The 23676-nt window shown below is 31.3% G+C and overlaps 1 protein-coding gene across 6 annotated transcripts in view; it reads left to right on the top strand.

Moving 5' to 3' along the window:
* Positions 1-22433, top strand: part of LOC129002321 (glutamate receptor ionotropic, NMDA 2B) — a 679287-nt gene extending 656854 nt beyond the window's left edge. For 2 of the 6 annotated variants that reach the window (XM_054430032.1, XM_054430038.1), the window contains 13 exons: positions 1492-1639; positions 2085-2268; positions 5128-5249; positions 5639-5754; positions 6369-6492; positions 7433-7593; positions 8473-8654; positions 9658-9893; positions 10544-10648; positions 11129-11214; positions 14264-14353; positions 16599-16703; positions 18197-22433. In XM_054430032.1, the coding sequence (XP_054286007.1) occupies positions 1492-1639; positions 2085-2268; positions 5128-5249; positions 5639-5754; positions 6369-6492; positions 7433-7593; positions 8473-8654; positions 9658-9893; positions 10544-10648; positions 11129-11214; positions 14264-14353; positions 16599-16703; positions 18197-18230 (1693 nt within the window). In that variant the 3' untranslated portion in view covers positions 18231-22433. Of the gene's footprint in view, positions 1-1491; positions 1640-2084; positions 2269-5127; positions 5250-5638; positions 5755-6368; positions 6493-7432; positions 7594-8472; positions 8655-9657; positions 9894-10543; positions 10649-11128; positions 11215-12573; positions 12622-14263; positions 14354-16598; positions 16704-18196 lie in introns of all 6 variants that reach the window. The other 4 variants (XM_054430034.1, XM_054430033.1, XM_054430035.1 and 1 more) reach the window with 4 other exon arrangements.
* Positions 22434-23676: the final 1243 nt, after the last annotated feature.

Genomic DNA, 23676 nt, shown 5'->3' on the forward strand with positions numbered 1-23676 from the left:
AATTCTTACACAGTTTTTTTTTTTATGAAATTGTCGTATAAATAAAACACATAATAGCTAGAAAATAATATTTTTTAATTCAAACTATAATGCGGATCGATTAGTACTGGATAACCAAACTTGTGTACAAGTGCATCAGGATCATTTTCATTACATCAATCCCTAACAAACTAAAAAGTATCATTGTATAAGTAAGTCAACTACCACTCATAATTTCTAAATGCACTTACTATTACGATGTAATAGTATTGCTAAAAAGCGTAGTGGTATAATTAAATATAACATGTTAGAAACTGAGCTGAACTCTTGTACAAGTGCAAGAAAACCAATCTTTTACCTCAGACCAGGAATCATAAAACCGTATTCGATATTCACATAAAACCCAAACGACACTCTCTGGCTCCTAGTGCTAGAATAAAGAATATCAATCGTATTTTCTCTTTTTTCTTTTCCTAAGATAAAGTAAATAATGTTTCAAAAACGAATAACGTTGAGTTAATTTATTGTTTAGTTAGTAACAATATGGCCAACCTTTTAAATCGAAAGTAATAATTTTCTTTGTTATGATAAAAAAAGGATCGTATATAGTTTCAATAGCACCCCAAAAAAATTACATACCGAATGCTTTGTTTATTTTTACCCCTACACTAGCTATAGGTGATATTTCTGGTGTTACTTACCAAAACATACTAAAGATTTTCTAAAATTAACAATTGTAATAGCCGAAATAGTTCAACATCATTTACAAAAATAAAACAAAGGCATACTAATACTCTTAATTGTGTCAGGTCCAGGATTGACAATTGCAAAAGCCAAAATAACCTCATTTACTAAAAAAAACTAAGGTTAAACTATTACTCTTAATTGTGTCAGGCTTAAGGTATTAGTAAGGAAGGGATTAGCGGCGGTGATCCTACACGTGATCGTTGTCCTACGTTGTCCTACATGGACCTTAATAAGCTCAGCCTCCACTAGGCCTGATATTAATTATGGCTCTCAGTGTAACCATAATTCTCTATCTATCGTTCCAACCGAACAAAGGGGTTAATATCGAACGTACTGGAAAAATAATGTAAGGAAGAGTAAAGTCCTAAGTAAAACTAATAAAGTGAATAAAACTAACTATAAAATTGTATGGTAGTCTTTTACCAAAACCCAGAGCTCAGCACAAAAGTTGACTATGCAGAATTATAAAACCTTTTTTTGCTAAAAACGTATTATTATTTAAGCAATTACCCATTTATTTGTGAAAAATTTAATAAAATCTATGTCCAACCAAATACGTGCATGGAAGTCAGAAAATACAGGTAGGCATTTATTAATTCTGAATTTCCGGCAAATACTAAACGCATTTAGTAATCTTAGATTATGACATTATCAATTTATATTATCTTTTGGATCTAATTTAAATTAAAATGCTTATTAACTGTTATCTTACTAGCGAAAATCTCACTTTTTCAATAGATAACATTTTGTATTTTGACTTTACAGTATGGACATATCGGCAGCCCATCGCAATGGCACGTACTACCAGTGCTGCTCCGGTTTCTGTATTGACTTGCTGGAAAAGTTCGCTGAGGAGTTAGGCTTCACATACGAACTTGTCAGAGTCGAAGACGGAAAGTGGGGAACTCTTGAGGTAAAATATATTGCTTAAAATTTTATTTGTAAGTTGTATTTTTCAGCAAGTATTTACTATTAAATCTCATACATAAATCTCATATATTAAGTCTCATACATAGGTTTGAATTTGTGTATAAAAAGTTTCGCTAAACGTATTGTAAGTATGTTTGTAAAAAAATCCACTCTCCTTATTAATTTGTGTTTCTTTTAATTCCTCTTCCTTTGGCCCTTTCCCACTACCTGTGTTGTGATGAAATACGGTGTTATGCAATGTAAAACGTACTTAAACTATAATTTTGTTCGTCGTAAAAGCCCAAGTCAATATCACAGAGCTAACTCCGTTCGATAGAAATATCTAATGAAGTCTTAAAGCAGTTCGTCATCAGAAATGCATCTATCCATAACTGATTTTCCCTATTTATACCAACTAAGGAATCCACGTTAGAAACTGATTATTTCAGAACGGCAAGTGGAACGGTCTCGTCGCAGAGCTAGTCAACCGAAAGACTGACATGGTGATGACGTCCCTGATGATCAACTCAGAACGAGAAGCTGTTGTAGATTTCACAGTTCCCTTCATGGAGACGGGAATAGCTATTGTCGTAGCTAAGAGGATCGGCATCATATCTCCAACTGCATTTTTAGGTTAGTGTTCCTAGTTTCTTCAGTGGTTGTCTTGTTTTTCCTCTTCCTTATTATATTTTTTTGTCAAACTCCGTTACGTGCCCACAATATTACTTTTTACATTTAACTTATACTTATACATCTCATTTAAACCTTGAAAAACCTTGAACGTTATAAATAATGAAAAATACAATATTTAGAAAATGTTTTTGATCACACGCTCCGTAAATTTGGAGAAAACACACAAAAATAGTGTAATAACAACTGCAAATTTTAAGCTGTTCAAGAAGTTTGGTTGGTTAGGTTAGATTAGGTTATATGACTCATTCTAACCTAACCTAACCCCACCAAACGTATCGGACACCTTAAAACTCGTTTTTTAGTAACTGAACTAATCGTTAACTCATTGTTGCGACAAAAATCATTACCGTGGGCCGCTGCTGGAGACGCTGACGCTACAACGAACCGTTATCTCTCCTAGACATATAAGACCGACAACAATGCTGTCGTAAATACCTGGAAATTATTCTATTCTACTAAACAAAGTACCCTGTCGTTGACAAACTACGTATTGTATACATTAATGTCCCATATGAATAGGTTTTGGAGTTGGGGCCACGTAACGGATTTTGACCCTTATTGCATTACGCTAAAGGGACTACCTAATGCTAGTTGGAACTCAAAATTAAAAAATAAAAACTAGATAAGGCATATATGTTACAAGATTCAACATGTACTCTTTGTAAACATGACTTATTAATGTAAGCAAAAAAACTACATAAAATATTTTAAAATAAGTATACATTTTCTATTAGTTCACTGACGATATGATCCAATATACTATATTAATCGTATCGTTGTTAAGGACGTTGTAATTAATTTGTTTATTACGTATTAACGAATAACTATGAATTAATAGATACAAATTTATGAAAACGTGTTGTTTAATGTATTTTACTCACCAGGAACGCTAAACTCTTGAAATACTAGTATATGCCTAAACTAAGTAGTAGTTTAAGTAACGATCTCGTAACTATAATGTTAACAAAACGAGTAGAAAAATTAAGGTACAAGCCTTGATCGATACAAGTAGAAATAAAAAAAATTTAAGACTATTCATGCGAGTTGAGTACTCTATACCTTGGGGAGTATGTTTAATCTATGTCTATACTTACGAACTATGCCTACAACAGTTTTTAATCGCTAAAGATGACAGACAGGTTATGTTTTCTTGTATAACCTCTCATTGCCACTGGCAGTGATGCAAAGATTTATTGCACCAAACACCACTGATCCTGTTGCAACACTCACTAACAATTAAATCACAACTAATAAAAAGCTAAAACAAAAAAAATTAAAACTTAATTAACACCTGATAAAAAGTTCGAAGCATTACAATTTTACTTATTTTTTATCAATCCTTGAACCTCCATTACTCGGGTATTTAAGTAATGTAAGTATGTATGCTGTTAGGTTAGAAAGCAATGCTGTTAAGTGCATATTTTCAATTCTATGAACTAAATTAGAAGGCTAGTTAAAAAAAAAACGGTCTAAGGTATATTATTTATCAGCTACTATCAGTTTATTATTCTATCAAACCACATATCAGTAAACTGTAAATCAGAATACTCGATGTTGTGGATTCACGATGTGGTTGATGTGGGAAGATGGTTTTGTGGTAAGGTCAATTCTCTATCACTCGGTTCGTTCCAACCAGTGGTTTCTATTCACCTATATTAAAGCGTAATAGATTCAACGAAAATCTACCTCTGAAACAAAGCTTCCTTTTTTAAAATGTAAACTAAGCAAACTCTTTTATTACGTGATTTGACCTATGTTAGTGAGAGATTATTGTTTTAAGGTATTATTGTTTTAAAAGCAACACTTAATAAAATTAATATTTGTTGAGTCCTATATACAAGTAAATAACATTTACTCAACGAGATGAGTCAACTTGGTTAAACATGTATTATTTCGGTTTTATTCGTATCTAGTTCTGATTTCAATCAGCAAATCTTTTTTAAAGGACTGATTGTGTTTTGTATCAGAACAAATATTTGTATTCTAAATAATGCAATACCACACGAGTTTCTGTATTTTTACTTTTAATATGTTTTTTTTCTTTCATTCTGTTTTTATTAGAAGTCATTAAATTTTATTATTTTCTAATTGTTACAGTACGGTGGTGGTTGCAAGGTGACAAAATCATAACTATATGAGATTTCATTACAATGGCTGATTCCAATTACCATTATCTTTTTTCTGGAACATTCCTGATGTATTTAAAGTGTTTCAGAATAATCTTGAATTTCGTACTGAACACCTAACTGAAAATGCAGCTGTTGGTGATAAAATTGTTTCAAGTTAACTTGCTTTAAGTATAAAGTTATAGCTCCAAAAATAGAAAGCAAAATATATTTTTCCAGTCTCTTGCAGCAGCCTCGTGTTTTGGCAGACTAAAGTTATTGTGACAGATTAATAGCTGCCTGAAGCAGTTTCTGTAACAACGGCCCATTTAAACTTCTCTTATTGTCATCAACATAATAAACGGTACAGTGTATTTAATGTAATCGTATGCGTGTGTCCATGTGGTGAGTAAGTTATATAATGTACGGTTTTATTAGCAAACAAAACATGTAATAACCTAATTAATGAACTAATTATAAAACCTACTTTAAGTAAGGTTGTTTGTTTTTTTTTTCATAATGCAGGATGATTTTACAGTAAACAAAAAAAATGTAAGAGTATTAAAAAATTACATGAGTTAGCAATGTAACATAGCCTTTCAAAATAGTAAAATGTTAAAACCCCTAAGCTTTTGAAATGAGGTTTTGTACAGTCTCTGTGTATATTTTATTTTTATTAAAACCCTTTTTCCAGAACCTTTTGACACTGCCTCCTGGATGTTAGTGGGTCTTGTGGCCATCCAAGCCGCTGCCTACACGATCTTCTTTTTTGAGTGGCTAAGCCCTTCCGGTTTTGACATGAAAATGTCTGTAAGTGTAAGTTAATTTGGTTGATTTGTTGTTGTATTATGTGTACTGTTTTTACTTGGCTGTTTTGTTATATCGTTGATGTGTTGAGGAGAGTTGAATGGTATTGTAATGGGGAGTGTTTGATTATTGCATGATCATTGTATGTATTTGTAGTTTGTAGCACTTATAGCAGCTATTACGCATCTTATTGTGTAAGTTAATACGTCGTAAATTCCGAGATACTGTAAACGAAATAGTTAACTTAATATATTTGATGATGTCTCATTAGTGGAATAACCAATTATTGGTTATCTTTATAAATTACAAAATTAGAAGTTATTATCACATTGATTATAAAACTCGTCTATCTAATGTTTCTGGTATAGCTTATTAGTAATACAAGTTTATTTTTACAGAATGTTCACAACGGCAAGGCCCACCGTTTCTCCCTGTTCCGAACATATTGGTTAGTTTGTGCTCTCCTCTTCCAGGCTGCTGTCAGAATAGATAGTCCAAAGGGAATTACATCAAAGTAAGTATTACTTGATTTAAGGGGTAGTAGCAGACTTTTCACATCACGAATAGCACAAAAAAATACATTTTCATTTATCATGGAGTCTTGCTGTAGTAGCCACCATATCGTGCAGACGTTTCCATTGTGTTCACCTCCTCTCTATTTGTACGTGGTATTGTTATCTTTTAGGATTTTTCGTATCTTGTTTTGTCCACCGATGGTTTTATTTGTGTGTTTTCTTTTTTCATTTTTAAATTCGATTGAGTTAAGGTAATTGGTAAATTTAAGGTATGTTTCCCCCTTGAAAACTAGTCCAGACCCCAGGTCATGAAAAGCTTAAGAGCTTTGGTATATTATTTTTTGTTTGGTCGTGATAAACATTTCGCAAATATCTCTTAAATAACATTAACCCACATCTGCCAAAAATACACTTTAGCAAGGGGTTACAATTGGCTGATGAGTTTATCGTTAACTACAGGTCTAAAATTGTTTGAACAAATGTAAGATTCATTGAGTGTTTGTGTATTATGGAATATCTTTCTTTTTAACTTAAAATTTGGCACGTTTGATTATGGCGCAATATTTATAACACATCTAAAATACACATCTAAAATACTTACCTTGTGTTCAAGGTTCATGACCAACGTGTGGGCCATGTTTGCCGTGGTGTTCCTTGCTATATACACTGCCAACCTCGCTGCCGTTATGATTACGAGGGAAGAATTTCACGAGTTCAGCGGCCTGGATGACCCTAGAGTTAGTATTTCGTTGATATAATATTTCATGACCAGTCATTCTTACTTATAAGGTGGTATGGAATAATAAACCTAGGGAGTATAATCAGGTGAAGTCGATGACGTTAGCAGTACATTTTACTTACTTGTTAACCTCGTTTGAGAGCAATAGATTGTATATGTTGTATATGGTTGTATGTTTTGAATGAATTTTAGTTCATTGTCGCATGGATTTATAAATGGATTTATGGACTAATGGATTTAAATTTATGTACATTGAATTTAAGAAAAGGATAAATTTAAGAAATGGTATGAAATATCAATAGCTCAACATATCCATCGGTAGTATAATGGATACAAACATTACCCTAATAGACTAAATAACTCAATTCCTTACTAAACAGCTGTTTTACTGTGCAATATGACGAAAAAAATTGCCCAACACATGGGCAAAAATGTAAAAGAATGTTTATATATATATAAACTATCGCCCATTTTCTTTAACTGAATTCGCATTCTGTTAAATTTAAGCTTGTGTTTAAAATAGTCTCTTTATGCCTTAGAAATTAAAATCGTTATTACTGGTGGTTTATTAATCACAGTACGAATGCTTTACACTAATCTCAATAAACCTACGTCCCCTGATATGAATTTGTGTGAAAAATACCACAATATAAATTACTTATATACTTATACTTAGATATTTCAATGTACACGGTAGTAGGCTTACTTAGTTAGTGGCATGTGGGATATGCACAATAATCTTCGGCTGACAAGCCGGGACCCTGAGTTAACCCCTTGTGCAATACAAAATATATTTCCAAAATTTAAGCATCTGATCCTACAAAGCCTATCGATAGCATTTCCATGCTTTAGTTCCATTTGCTTATGTAGTTTTAAGCTAACTGTGATTTATCTTTTATCTTTAAACTACTATTTTTTATTTTATTAATTCTTTACAGCTATCCAAGCCGTACAGCCATAAGCCGGTGTTCAAGTTTGGTACCACGCCGTACAGCCACACAGACACGACCATCAAGAAGTATTTCTACGACATGCACTCGTATATGAAACAGTTCAACAAGACCAGTGTCATGGAGGGGGTTGTGGCAGTAGAGAGTGGGTGAGGACCAGCCATTAGTAGATATGTTTTTGCTATACTGTTATGGGGTAGGCTAAGGACTTTTTAAGGCAAGGTAGAGAGAAAAAATTTTAGGACTGTTCTCAGAGTACAATCATTGACTATTGGATACTAAACGTACAATTGAATCGTTTATTGCATAAACCCCATGACAAAAGTTTTTTCGCAGTTGTGTGATTCCTGCACCAAACGATGTATTTTAATTTGTACATCATTAATATATTAAGAAGTGATAATCGAAAGAAAACTTGGTTATGGGGTTGCAATAAACAATTCAAATGTATTTTGTCAGACAGATCCAAAATCATAGCCCCTAGACTCTCATTTCATGTTTTACCAACGGGAAGTTTTAATCCTTCTCCATAGCGAACTGTTGGTTGAGGTGAGAAAATTATTCTAAGAGATAATAGGCTATTTTGTGCACACGATAATACAAGCAAAATATAATAAGCAATAACAGAATAATTAACAACTGTATTTTTTCACATTGGTTAAATAACACTACAAGAATCAAGGTAACTTAAATAAATTGGAATTAAAGTGTTTTATTTAATTACATTGGGTACACGACGAGTTTAACAATTTTAGAGTAACAAGGTTGTTATTTTAAAACTTCCCTTAGCTGGAGGAGTAACAGTTTCTTTAGAGGTGGTTGATAATAAATTACTAATGCATTCAACATAATCAGACATCCTTAGTAAATCTTTACTGGCGGGTTGCCTTTGTACACTATTACACACGTTTAAAAGTGACTGTATAAAGACAATGGCCAATGTTATTTGTTTATACATACCTCTGCCTATTATAATTTAAATGGCTACAATGCCGACTACTACATTTCAACTCATTGTTTTTACCTAGGGAACTAGATGCTTTCATCTATGACGGAACTGTTCTTGACTACTTGGTAGCCCAAGACGAGGATTGCAGACTACTCACTGTAGGTTCTTGGTATGCCAAAACTGGTTATGGTCTAGCCTTCACAAGGAACTCTAAATACGTGCAAATGTTTAACAAGAGGTTACTGGACTTCAGAGAAAACGGTATGTACAGTTAAACATAAATCTGTATCGTTATCTACTCGTTGAAAGAGTGAAAGTCTTTACATTATGTAGTTGTAGTAGTCCTGATCTATTTAAAATGTTTTAGCGTAATACCTTAATAATATTTATATATCTCCATTTTGAATGAAATCGTATAACTAATACTAATGAAAACCCAGTTTCTTACCTACAAAGCCTTGTAGTATTGTATTTAGTTAGTTTGTCCCAATTAGCAATTGGTTCAATTCGTTCAATTCAATTTTTCGTTGGATGATTCAACCAACAGATTTTTTTTTGGCCAAAACGAAACATTTAATCGGGTGACAATAAAGAAACATCCACTTAATATTTTGTCCATATTAATTTGAACTATTACCACACAGTTTCTATCTTAAAGGATGCACTTAGAGATACGTTTTTCTTCTGAAATCTGATAAGAAACATCCCTTGATTAAGAAACAAGATTAATTCGGCTGTTGGGCGAATTACTCCAGGGGCATTTATCAACGTCCGGGAGTCCGGGAAGAACTCGTTCATTGTCTTGATATGTGCTTCATGAAGAATAGTGCTGCCATTGCACACTTGTAAACTATTAGTCACAACTTAACGGGTAATTTTTTACTAGATGAGGCACTTATATGGCATTTTAACCTAAATTTTAGTTTCAATTCATATTGCTTTCTCTTTGTTGTAGTTTTCTTTATTTTCTCAGCTACTTCTTTGACCAGGTTGTTAAGTAGTAATAAAATATGTGTATTGATCTGCTAGCCATAAACCCCATCAGGGTTGTGTTACTCTACTGTTAGTTATCTTAATAACTAATAGAACCCCTGGAACAACCCGGAAACATCAGTCCACATGACAGGGAGTTGTAAACCAGGTTAAAACTAAAATAGTATAATAGTGAGTATTAGTGAAACGCTCGCTCTAGAGTAGGTTTAAGCAAACCTCATGCTTTTAGTGCTGTTAATTTAAAGATCCTTATTATGATACTGCATTGCAGGTGATCTAGAGCGTCTGCGCCGATACTGGATGACAGGTAGTTGTAAGCCAGGCAAAGAGCAACACAAGAGTAGTGACCCCCTCGCACTGGAACAGTTCTTATCAGCCTTCCTACTGTTAATGTTGGGGATTCTATTGTCAGCTGGACTCCTGCTAGGAGAACACATATATTTCAAGTGTGTTCGAAAACATTTGGTCAAAACTGACAAAGCTCAGTGTTGCGCTCTCATCAGCTTGGTGAGTAATACACTTTTGTTGGTTTGTACTTCACTCAAGTTATGAAAACTATAGTAAACTATAAACTTAATGCTACCAAGACAAACGAGACATGGCTTTAATTTACTTAAACACATGTTGAATACATACAACTTTTGATATTATATACAGGTATAATGTCTAATATCACTAACATCTCCTAATATCCTACACTCACCTCCATTCATACTTGGCTTAAAATAGCTACTTTGTATGGTCGTCATTTAATAAGAAAGCATTAAAGAAATACGTTAGAAGGTAGAAAGAAATAATTAAAATTATAGTTTATTAATAAAACTGCAACTGTATTCCAGCTCAACTATTTTGGGAAAAAAATGATCAACGACACTTCTTGAACAAAAACCTCACGTGCTATATTCAGTTGCTACTGTATAACCATCAATTAAACTTTATACAACTAATATAGTATCAGTCAATTAAGGAAATTACAGTAGTTACAAAACCAAGATGTTCAGTTATTAGCATGATCAATCTTTTGTATTTATTACTTTGTTTATAAAAGACTTGAGTCAAATATTTAAATTTGTTTAACATAGCACACTGTGAACTATGCTGACTTATTTTATATTATATTATACTTTGAAAAGTGTTAACTATTTTTTATGCTACAGAGTATGGGGAAATCGCTGACTTTCCGAGGCACAGTGATTGAGGCTCAAGATATCATTCGAAATCATCGTTGTCATGACCCTATTTGTGACACACATCTTTGGAAGGTAATTTCATGTTATATTTTTTGCAGTGGATGACAAATTAACCTACCTAAAATATCAAAGTCCGTATTGTCTACTACAAATTTTGTTTATACTGTGGGTATTTTTCACGATGCATTTTTAGTCAGAGCTTGGTTAATGTAGGGAGTAATTGCATTGATGCCTCTTTGTGAAAAAAACATGTTGGTGGGTGGCTAGCCTATTGATAAGCTGAAGATTCGGGGGATTGGACTACTTTTCAATTAACCTATTTGTGATACATTCATACCAAAGACACTTCTATAATTGTATACAAAAATACTATTATAAGGTATCAGTATTTCTGTTATATTGTTTATCTAATTAGGATCACGGTGATATTTTTAGTTCATTTAATACGAGTTCATATTTTTCATCCAAACAAACATAGGATATATTTGTCTCAGCTATTTTATAGAATTTAGGCTAGAATGTAATCAACTATTGAATATAAACATATTTCAGGTCAGACATGAACTGGACATGGCAAGAATTCGAATAAAGCAATTAGAAAAAGAACTAGAAAGTCATGGCATCAAACCAAGTCGCAGGTAAATAAAAACTGTACATTAATTCCTTTTAAAAAGTAGTAATTCTTTGACGGTTATGAAACAGAACAATTAATGGCAAGAAAAGTAGATATGGAATTTAACAAATTAATATTTAACAGTTACCTTAACAATTAATTGTATTCGTCAAATATAAACCTGAATAAGTTAAACGAACTGTATAGTTACATTCTTTGAAAAATATATACATAAGATTTTTTCAATTAACGTATGTTAAAGCATCATGAAAATGCTTTTGGTTTTATACAATTGTTTTTGCCACTAATTGTTTAGCTTAAGGATTTATAGTTTTAAGCACATGCACACAAACGCACATAAAACGTGTGACACTTTGTTTCACTGAACCCTACACTTTTCTTGAACGATATTTAAAGTTTTCTTATTTCAAGTAGCTTTTTATTGTAGTTTGCACATCATTAAATAAGTAATATTGAAATAATAATAACTCTCGACAAACTATAATGTGACATAATCTTGAAATATAAAAAAATACCTAATAACATTATATACATAAGACAACATTAAGTATTTTATCGTCCTAATTAATATTATTTTAATATACGTAATCTTACAATCTTAATCTACGTAATCTAAAATCTACGTAATCTTAGAATCTTTCTTTTAAAAAACCTGAATGTAGCAATATATTTTGTATATGTTTGCTTCCCTTAATCAATAAATGGAATCTTTTAATTAAAAATTGACATCTTTAGACACATTGTTTAATTTTATTTAAATCTAAACTGGAGTATAATACGTTAAAAAGTTTTCTTAGTATATTTTTAAAGAATATAACACTGTTACATAATTTGGACATGACATATTCATGTTTTCTTTATCACACTAATTTTTGGTGTGATAAATTAATGTGGATACTTAGAAATAGTTAATTACAAAAAAATGTGTACCATAGGCAAATAATAAAGAATTTCTTACACAGAAGATGCTAATATCTACAAAAGAATTATATTAATGATACTACTTAGTTTATAATGGTTATATCATAGCCAAGATATTGCGCAGTAGCTACAACTTGTTTTTTAGATATATCTAATGATTTCGTCTTAAGGGTCATACTATTATTCAGAGATTTAAAATACATAAGTTTAATAAGTTATAAAATTGAAAGACGACTTTTGCAAAAATATGTCCCAATATATATATAAATTAAAATTGTTGGCAAAATGTTTTTAATACTTTTAATCAATTACTTTTCATTTTCCCCACTTAAACCTGAAATGTCTTGCCAAAACGCCAAAAGACCATGTAGCCTAGTTAACACAGCTGTATACAGTACTAAACTATAAAAGTATAACTAGTTTATTTCTTTATTTTGTACAGTTTCGACCATGGTCATTGTTCTGCCTTGACAATTTCTAGTTTGCAAAGGTTGGTTAAAGCAAAGCTAAGTAGATAAATTGGATTGTAGGCACTTTGTACGTTAGAATTTTCCACACCAATATATTTCACGCTATTGGTAGATTATCGAGTATTTTTCTGATATGCTTAGATCTTTTTGCTTCTATTCAATTTACTATTTAATATTCATATTTCTCGTGCATGAAGCATGGAAGCTGCACCGTAAAGAGGCATTGGTGAGGCTCGAGATTCCTTGTGTCAAAGAGTATTATTTGATGTTAATTTAACGTAGTGTTTACTGCTAAATAATTAAATACGAGGGTAACGTTTGGATTTGCAAACTAATTTCGCAAAAATTTGGTAATTTATAATTCCCTTAAAACTTCCAATCATCGCTTTGAATGAATCTTCTTAAAAACACTGTTTTAATTAACAGTGTTAAGCAAATCATAATTATAAACAGGAAGAATCGTAAAACAAAAATTATATTTCTTAGTTCCTTACGATTATATTATGACGATTGGCTCATAATTATGATAGTTAAAATGTTAAAACTATGTTTGTATTTTGTAAAGTAAAAAAAAGTTATAATGTAATGATATCTTGATATCATTTTTCTTCATTTATTGGGGCATAAATTGCCCCCCCCCCCTTAAATCACATTATCTTTTGCTATGTAGGTGGAAATAACTGAAGGTTGAAAATTCGTTTTGTTTGGTAATAGCTGGTAGTTAGATGGCCATAAAAATAATAACTTAATAATTGTGTGCAAGCACATAGGTGTGAGGTTTTTCTAATATGGAAGAATAAATCTTGAATAACCATTAAAATGTTAATTTTTCATATTGTGATACTGTTTTAGGTGTATTAGGACAAGCAGAACTAAACAATACTTAATAATAACTTGTTTACTTAGTTTATCAGGTTTTCCTTTATTTTTTAAAACATTATTGATTTATTTTACCACTCCTATTTCCTCACTACTTACCCAGTCCTAATGAAAATTGAGGTTTGTACTTAGCTGATATCCCAGTAATTCTTTATCATCACTTCCAGACTATAAATTTAATCCTGTGATTAATATAGTATATAGAGCATTCCAGAAGAAGTCTTTACCGAAATGAGTTGTAGAAATACACATTAAGTTTCTTGGACTCAAATGTCCAGTATAACTTATATCGCTTAATCATTATAATACTTCTTAATTATAGAAACTGTATTCAGACCTAAGTGTTTAACTAAATTTAAATATTTCATATTCTAGTGAAGAGACTTCCCAAATCTTATCTGGATTATCATTTCCTTGTTATTTCGAAACTTGTCAACTTATAGCTCAAAATGTTTTGTCAATTTCTCTAATCTTCTGTCCAAGTAAATTAAATACATGTTAAACGTGAACATTTGTGCTCAGTAAACAATAACTCCTTAGTTGTCTTCGTTATTAAGTAATTTCCACCACTAATTAAAAAAAAATTCAACCTTACTTAAGGCCTCTCATTTTAACTTGTGAGATAAAGATTGAGTTTCTCAATTCCTTCCTCTAAATAATGTACTGTACTCCTCTTGGACGTTTATATTATATTGTTTTCGATACCCGCCAAAATCTTGCCTAACCTCTCCGTTTCCTCACCACCAATGCTGGTTGAGTCTGCACGAGCATGTCTGTTGTAAGGGGGCGGGGCCCTCCAAGGGTTGAGGGGAGGTCATCCTCTTGCTGTTGGCTACCTTGGTGTTCTGGACAATCTCCCGATAAGACCTCACGGTAAGCTGCATGGCGCATGTCCCTCAGTAGTTGCAGTATGTACAGTTTTGTATGGAAAACAATATATTTAAGTAACAAACATGAAACCAGTAAAGTTTTTCAAAGCCAAATTCAAAAAATTCAAAAAGGCCAATGACACAGTAAAACGCAAATTAAATGAAATATTATTACGTACAGTAATCACATATAAGCGTATTTACCTTATTTTGTCCTTTTTACATCATTGGCAAGCTAATCCAATGAGAAAATAAACTGATAAAGTTACTTTTCGTTAAAGTTTAGCTTTAATGTGATTTAAAATGTTTTAACCACTGTTTTACAATCATTCAAAAAATCGATGGTTCGACAACTAATGCTCGTTTTACAATAAAAGCTGTCCAGCACAATAATGCGGAAGGGTGTGTTAAAAGGTCGTGGGAGTGTTTTTAATATAAAACCTTCAGTGATAGTTAACTGAATTATATTTCAACATCAACAAACCTGAACATTGAATAAATGTTAATCCTGAAAAATCCTTATAATCCAATGAATAATACTAATGCATACTATTGATGGTATAACAAAGCCTAAATTGAACTCCCATAATATCGTTGAACTTTTGTTCTAACATTGTTTTGGTATTTTCTAAAATATACATTTTTACTGCCCACAGGCGTAACAACGATTGATTTTGTTATATTTTGTTAGGGTGAATGATAATTAGTGAATATATTATTTATTTACTAAAGAGTGTTGTTAACAGGTTTGACCTCGAATTTACCTAGCTATTGAACAACCCACGATGAATGTAGTAAGAATACTTTCTAGTATTTCAATAAAATTACTTTTTCACTATCTATGACAACTACTTTTAATAATAACCTCTATAAACTAAAACCTAGAGACTACTAAATCAGGTTATAGTTGTTTAATTTTTGCCCAAACGGATTCAAGACAATTAAAAATAGTAAGTTTCATAAAACACGTTTTTATACAAATAGCATTGACCCAACGAGTACTTGAATATTGAACCACCAAAAGTACTTAAATGTCTTACTACCTAGTTTTAAATTACCAAAAAACTAACGAATCTGTTAACTATATATTCATTAGATAACTATCAGTTATAAGTGAATTCTAAAATTGTTAAAAAACAAAGTATTACTTGAATCACTTTGAGTATTACAACAATCGTAAAGATTATATGATGTAAATAATTTCCTTTTTATAGGTTTTCATGTTTTTTTCTAGATTTCTTTTTACTAAAGATGTGTTAAAATTATGTTGAAATCATGCTTTTAAACACTTACAGTAGTTGGGCATTGGAAAGAAAGCCTTAAAATATCAACTAACTAATAAAATAAAATAATTTGAAATAGCTAAAAATTAACTATGGTTGTAATGGTGTGTAGTACTGTATAGAAAATGGATGGTGAATGGTTGTCGATTTTGGTTGGCCGCCCCGATCACCGACAGACTAATAGCATAGTGACAGGAATACAAAGCATACTGGAGGCCAAACTTAGTATTCCTCCCATTGTCTTGACGGTAATCGGGAGGCCGGTCAGAACGATCCCCACGTTACGTTTCCATCCATAGGTATTGTCATATGATATTTCAAACATATTTATAAATATCAACAAGAAATTGGTCACACTGAAATTCATTCAGATGTTTAATCGTTATAATTTATTATTGTTTATGTTTAATTTGTTCTTTTTGGAGTAAGTGTTATTTAAGTCGTATATTAATACTACCTTTGACTATGAATACAACACTACTAAACACGTAAGGGAAATATATATATATATATATATATATATATATATATATATATATATATATATATATTAAGTCACTTTCTATTGGCCTTTTTACAATCTGTGACTATACGATTAAACGATATTATTTGTGAAAACTTAATTTAGTGAGAGACAATATGATTTAGTGTTTTGCCCTTCTCTAGTCCAGTGTCAATTTTCAGAGGAGTTAAGAGAGAGTTTGTTGTAATTGTTTATTACCCAAATCATTATATACGATGTGTAACCATTTCATTATACTCCAAATGTTTTATAGTTATGTATTTTCCTCTACCATATGATATTTCTAGGAATAAAGAATCGAGGAAGTAACAGAAAATGAAACCTGCAAACGATTCCGTAATACACTTTGTATAACAGTTTCTACAAGAAGAAATATAAATAGGTTTAGCACCCAGGTGTGATATTTGTTGTTTTAAGAAATAACAGTTGTAATTTAATCACAGGTTCATGACAACAACGGATCTATTGCGTACTAGAGACATGACTCATAATCACATAACCTCGACAGAGTACAGTGGTCGTTTCGCCAGCACTCCACAAATATACAGGTGAGGCCATTGTTTCATAAATTGACGTTGTCTAAGTTAGTACATTCGGTAACACCTAAGTAATTGTTTAAAATCCATAACGTCTTAAAATAAACAAAACGGTTTACTGTTTTAGTCGGCATAATTGTTGTAACATTTCTAGAACACGTTCAACGATTTTCTCCTTACCTCTCACACAAACTTATGTAGAATGACTTACAAGCACCTACAAATATACAATTAACCAACAAGTACCTACAAATGTACAATTTAAATATAGGTCAATAAGATCATAATGTTTTTAACAAGCTTCCGACACACTATTTTAATACTATGCAAACTATGTCATGGCATATGATTGGGTAACATAGGAATAGTAAGTCACTAAAGTGGCTACAACACCTTGAACTTGTTGGAACCATACGCAGTCGTTCAAATGTGTATTTAAGATGTAACCTAAAATTACTTTTTTTTTTTACTTTGCATCAATTAATCAATAGATATTTAATAAAGTAAGCAAAACTCATTAAAACAACTTTTTCTCTTGCACAGCTGTTTAAGAGAAATCATGCTGGATCGGTTTTTATTATTATCTTCTAAAAGATAATTGAGTTTTATTCAGCTGTAAGCGATAAGCTTTATGTAGATAACTGAATCATTCAATAATTTCCTTCTAATCTTTTTATTTCTTCTTTGTAAAAAGAGTAAGGTATTTAAAAATGTATTTCTTCATTCACACAAGTCTGTGTGTATAATAGATCGAGCAAATAAATTAGTAAAGTGATACAGTAAAATAATAAACTGTATCTATAAATGTTGGTGACGGAACGTAAGCCCACGACATCGGTGCTCTGGATTTATCACAGTGTACGTCAATCAATTTACTGAAACAGACTCAGCCGAACATTTCTACCGACAATTGGCAATTTTGAAAAATGATGTTTATTTGTTGATAGAGATTTCTGCTTAGCTGTGATATCAAACCAATATCAATATTATTTTCATAGTCCAATCTTAAAATCTTTTCACAGCATTGCTTAGCCTAAGATTATCTTTTCTCATTCCTCTGGCTATTTCTTACATAGTTTTCACAAACATATAGAGGTCGGGATTAAATTTTCTAACTATTGCTGGTAATTCAACAATGTTAACTTATAAATACATTACATAAAATTCTCATTTTAAAGCAGATATTATTTTCCCGTCACATTTTGCTCTCTTGGTTGATCTCTTAACAAAGGTCCTTAATTTGATGTATCACTCAGCCATATTCTCATTTTAGATTTCATTCTGATTCCTTGTTCCTGTCCCTAGCATAATGGAACCAATATATTGTTCTAAAATATACACTTATACGTATAGTACACTATACTGTATATTATATGTATAGTACTTAAGTGCAAAGCTTCGTTATTGTTCAGTGTCGGCAATGCTCCAACTAAAGAAATGACATTCCTGGGCCATTTAGAAGTGTGTTTATTTAGATTCTAACAATATATTTGTGTATATTGCAGGACCGAGATCGCAGAGATGGAGACGGTCCTGTGATGTCAGCTTGAACCAGGGCCCCAACCTGACGTCACAACGACTGCCATAGTCAACTCACATCATTTGTATCGATACTAGCGATAGTTCAGTAGTCTAATATCAGGATACGAATCCAGAATTCAATTACATTCAAAACAAGTTTATCGTTTAGTACGAAGTGTATTAAATGAATTGATAACAGTCAGTAGCTGGCCCTCAGGGACAAAGTCCCTACCCAGTTCCTCAAAGCATAGAATCAGTTTTCTAAGTACCAGAATCCTGGACGTACTGATGTGCCGGGGGCAGTAGATACAGAGCCCGGCCTTTGCAGCCTACAACTTATTTGAATTACCAAACGAAAATTTATGTTCGATATTATTTAAGGGCTTAGTTTTAAAAAGGGTTAATCATTTTTAGTTCAATATGGGCTCTACTCGAAGAAAAGTAAAATTTAATCTAAAATTATATCGAAATTAGCCCGTGCGGCGTTAAAAATTTTAATAATTTTTTTTATACAACATTGTAATTCTGACTATTAAATCGGAAATGACAAAATAGCTGCAATCAACACTGTTAGGTATCCCTATTATGGAATGTGATTCTGAATTCGTATACCGTTGTCTGAAAACATTTCGCTGTATACGGGTAAAGCCACAGCAACTATTCAAATAGGTGCTATTTCAGGATATGATTTTAAAAGAACATTTTTGATTAAACGCGAAATGTTTTCATTGGAAAATATTTTATATAGTGGTTACATTTTATAAGTGTCATTATCCTCGTTATTTATTGTCTATTTTGTCATTTATTATACTTTTCATTAAGTGTGATCTACAATTTGAAACTAAGTCCCTAAGCTTGGTAATATTTGAAGCGGTTATTGCTTTAGTAGAGCCATGGCTGTTTGTGCTCTACGTTGTTATTATATGGTGCTTTCGTGATTTGTAGTTTTAAAACTGTATTTATAGAATATGGGGTCAAGGTTCATCTTAGCCTTATCTAATACATGAAAAAGATAAGGTTTCATAAAAAAGGAATGTGATGATAAAGTTAATTTTTCCAGAGACTGTACAAAAGTTATTGAACATTTTTAACTATCATTATGTAGATTTTCACCATGAAACACAGTAAACTGATTAATTTTTTAATAAATTCAATTATTCCGTTGTTGAAGTTAATTAATATGATAGAACTTTATAAAGTCGTAATTTTCTTTTTTTTTAAATCGATAATTATCTACATTTATTTTATTACGAAAACATTTCACATTAAACTAAAAAGGTAATTCATTGAAACTCTCATATATGATTAGTAATTTTGTTTTGTAACAATATAAAAAAGTTTGCACACATACAAAGTTTAAGTTCTTTCTCAAGTGAGAAATATGAAATTGCATCTTGAGATGCTAGTATTTATTGCTTGGCCAAAATGGATCCAAGCTTTCACACTAGAGTAGTTATGATGTAAACCGTGTATGGTGGTGTTTATTTAGTTCCTGTAAAAACAACTAAGGTTTTGAGTGTTTTATGTAGTAGTAAACTTAAAAGTAATTAGGCCCTACCAAACCCAAATTTAAACAAAAATACTAACCAGTATTCGAATAGACCAAATCATACAATTTTATCCTATAGTATTAAATGTACCAGCCGCAATATTACACCCGAATAATAATTTCCGCAGAGTCTTTAAACATATAAAATGTTGATTTACCACTTTATGTAAGGAACGTTATAGTATATTTTTGTATAAAATGCCATCCCCTTCACATTAGATGTTGTAGTAGTGGTAGCACTGATCGCTGTTGCTGTTAGGGTGTGCCTTTGGTAACGTTGGTAGCCATTACCCGAACCCCGCTGAATAGTTTGCTTTAGTCCCTTAAACCAAAGCAATATTTGTTTCTAAATTTATAATTCCACTCGATGTTTTTTAATAGTTTTTATTATTAATGGTTGATATGTGTTTAAATAAGAGTGTTTAATTATGCTTTTAAATAATAACAGCAGAACAATTATTGTATTTTATCTATCGGGCTTTGTCGTGATTGTTTTCGGTAAGATACACTAGCACATCGTTTAAATGAAACTAAAAAGTTTACCAAAGAAATTTATTTTGTTAACAGGGACGATAACATGAGTAAGAAATCATGGTTCATGTCCGTTCAAATGTTCAAATCCGTATAAAGTATTGCATCAATTGAATTATCTTTACAAACCTCATCTAGATGTTAGGAGCCATAAACAGAATAGTTAGCTTGTTTTAAATGACAAGGTAGATTTATAAATCTGCATAAATTGTTGTGATTTTTGCTCAGTTAGTGTTAGATTTGTCTGTGACCGTGACAGCACGTAATAGTATATTACGTTACTAGTCCTGAAAATAAATGTTTACCGGACGAGTTACATACGATAGTTTACGCCGTACTACTTAATTCGTACAAATCCTTATATATTTCTACCAACTAAAGGACTCAGTCATAACCTCTAAGAGAGGTTATGTTTTTGTTTATAACCAATCATTGCCACGCAAATACAGTATAATCAGCTGATTGGTGTCCGGTAAAACTCGTTGCAGAACAGTATTACGCAATGAAACCCCATTTGAATAAGTTGGCGGCAAACAGCTGTTTTCTGGACTAAATCCTTGCGTGGAAAGCTCGTCAAAATAATGTAGTGTGGCGTAAAGTCTTTTGTGCACGCGTTAAATTGTTGTTCCTTGAAAAACTGATTTTCCAGACTTTTGATGTAATTTTGTAATTTTTTGACATTCAATTGTTTAAAAACTTTTTGCTGTTTGACTCGTAAAAGATTTGTTCTTGTTATTAAATGATTAGTTTCACATATGAACTTCTTTGGTGTGTCAAATTACAATGTAAGAGTTTAATAATTTATTTAATACCTACACAGAGTGAAGTAAAAAAACAACATTGTATCAAAAACATGAAACACATGAACAATATGAACACATAGGCATGTGATGTATAGAAAAATTAAAGTAAGATAAATAAACTGTAGGGAAGACCAGATCTTAGATTTTTAAGCAGAAGTGTCTATTATAATTGAGATAAATTTAACAAGGAAAAGGAAAATGTTTCTATACACATATTAACAAAGTTTAACGTAAACCTTTTCCATTAATCTTCTCGATAAACTTTGATGGTTATAACTATTATTCCTTCTAAAATTACTATTTTCTTTTCCGTCGATAGAGATTTTAATGCACAGCCAATATCTAAATGAAGGTTCCGCCCTAACCTGTGTTTTAAAAACAAACAGAATATGTTCACAAGTGTCTTTATTATCGGACTGTTTATTTTTCCTTACTTTTTTATTCATTTTTTTATTAAACTAAACTTACTCTCCTAGAACTATAAAAAAAGATTTTGCCTGTTGTTTTATTACCTCACGTTGTGTGTACGTTTTAAATTACCAATACGTCGTATTTTACTTAATAGGTAAACTATTTAGAAAATATGTCATTAGCGAAAAGTTAGGAATCTAACCAATATACATTAGCTGCGTTACTTTTTGGCCGATACAGGTTAACCAAATTATCTAGCAATGTTTTGTATCAGTGATGTTTTACATTAAGAGTTTACGAAGGTTACATAGTTTCTGTTGTGATATTTTTGTCTACTGATATAAGAATTGTTATGTAGATTTCAGAAACTTAACCTACTTACTGTAAAAGAATAAACTTTAAAAATCGTTGTTGTTCATCGTTAAACTATGGAAATGTAAAATATGTATGGTTGGATGTATCTTTATGATATCCAACCCTTAAAATTAATACTTGGTTTTGATGGTGCAAAAGTGATACAGGGAATATTTTTAAAAACTATTATCACTTATAATATTTAGAGTTTTGTAATTCGAAATTTATCATCCCCTTCTAGAGTTTAGCAAACACGTAAAAGAATTAGGATTAATTTATATTTATCCCTGTTGTGATTAAATTATATCGAATAACGATTTTGTGCTACAAATCAGTTGGTTTCAGTATCCTTCAATATAAAATGCATGTTAAAGCTCCTAGTCTAAACCTTCAACTCACGTTATGGTTCTAAGGCTTGGTGGACTGTAAATACTTTAAGCAACATAAATAAAATATTGTGTACATAATATAAGCGTCAATGTTAAACATTACAATAAATATGTAATTCATGTTGACCATTTAAAATATAAAGCTATGTAATGAAAAACTGGTGTACAAAATAAAATAAACACAAGAAACTATATTTTATGAATGTTATTATTCCCAAAAATATTGATTGGTTAGAATATTTTACACTAAGCACTATATTGTTTAATGATATGCAATTGCGAAACCCCAAATTAAAATTAAATCGGCGAGACAGTATGATGAAAGAAAAGGAATTGAGACAAACTACTTTAAAAAAATAAAAGGCATATTGAAAGCAAATGATTCACCAATGTAAAAAAGGAAGAAAATGGGTTCAGAAGGGATGAGAAGTTAGTTGAAGGGATGTGAGTTGATTGTTTTACTAAAGTAGGCCAACTTGCGGCTTGACATTTCGCCCAACACTCATAATTAGCTAAGGGATACTCAGCTAATGGCTGTTGTTCACACTTGCTCGCTTACGAAAATTGATATATACCAAACACAGTCTCTTTTCCTTAAAGAAAGCCCAATGTTTTACATGTTTGCATTTAATTAATGCAGAAACTACAGTATGTTTGCAGTTTGAGTACGTCTACAAAGGCGTTATTAAGGCTACAATGTGGGTTCAATTGATGAAAAGGAATAATTACCAAATTTCAATCTCTATATGTTTATATATTTTTTAACTCTATGAGTTCGACTCGGTTCCTTGCTCGGTACTGAAATCATTAAAAGTGCTCATAAAAATTGAGTGCAAGAGTGTTTGTTTTTTTCACTGGGATGTACTTTCAATTACAAGCTTTGCACTGTCAATTTAAAAGATTGTAACCAACATGTGTTGTAAAACTCGCAACCAAAATAAAAGTGTCAGTCATTTTATCACAATATTTAATACCAATAAAATTAATATAAATCATTGTTAGGTAAAACTAATAAGAAAATTACCTTAATTCAATTTAACTAGCTAATTGAGTAGCTAACCTCCCCAAAAGACGTATTTACAAACCACATGTAATTAATTACAAAATTAAATACACATTTATTTCTCTTTATCTTATTATTTAGATGATTGAAGCTTTACTTTATATTATAGTAAAAATGTCATATTAACAAAGCAGTAAAATTCAAACTTTAATAAATGAATTATCAAGACAGTGTTGCTCAAATTATGCTATTCAAAAGGATTATTAAATTTTAATTCTCAAGACAATATATAGAGTTTAATTTCCAAAACAAAACCCCCTAATTCCATTTTTGATATGTCCGTGTTTTATGTTTTACAAGGACCACTCATCTCAGTTTTAGCTACAAAACACAACCTTAAAAAACCAAAGAGTAACTTTTTCCA

This window comes from Macrosteles quadrilineatus, unplaced genomic scaffold, assembly GCF_028750875.1.
Source record: "Macrosteles quadrilineatus isolate MER2022 unplaced genomic scaffold, UCM_ALF_1.0 Scaffold_9__3_contigs__length_116548681, whole genome shotgun sequence".
Taxonomy (NCBI): domain Eukaryota; kingdom Metazoa; phylum Arthropoda; class Insecta; order Hemiptera; family Cicadellidae; genus Macrosteles; species Macrosteles quadrilineatus.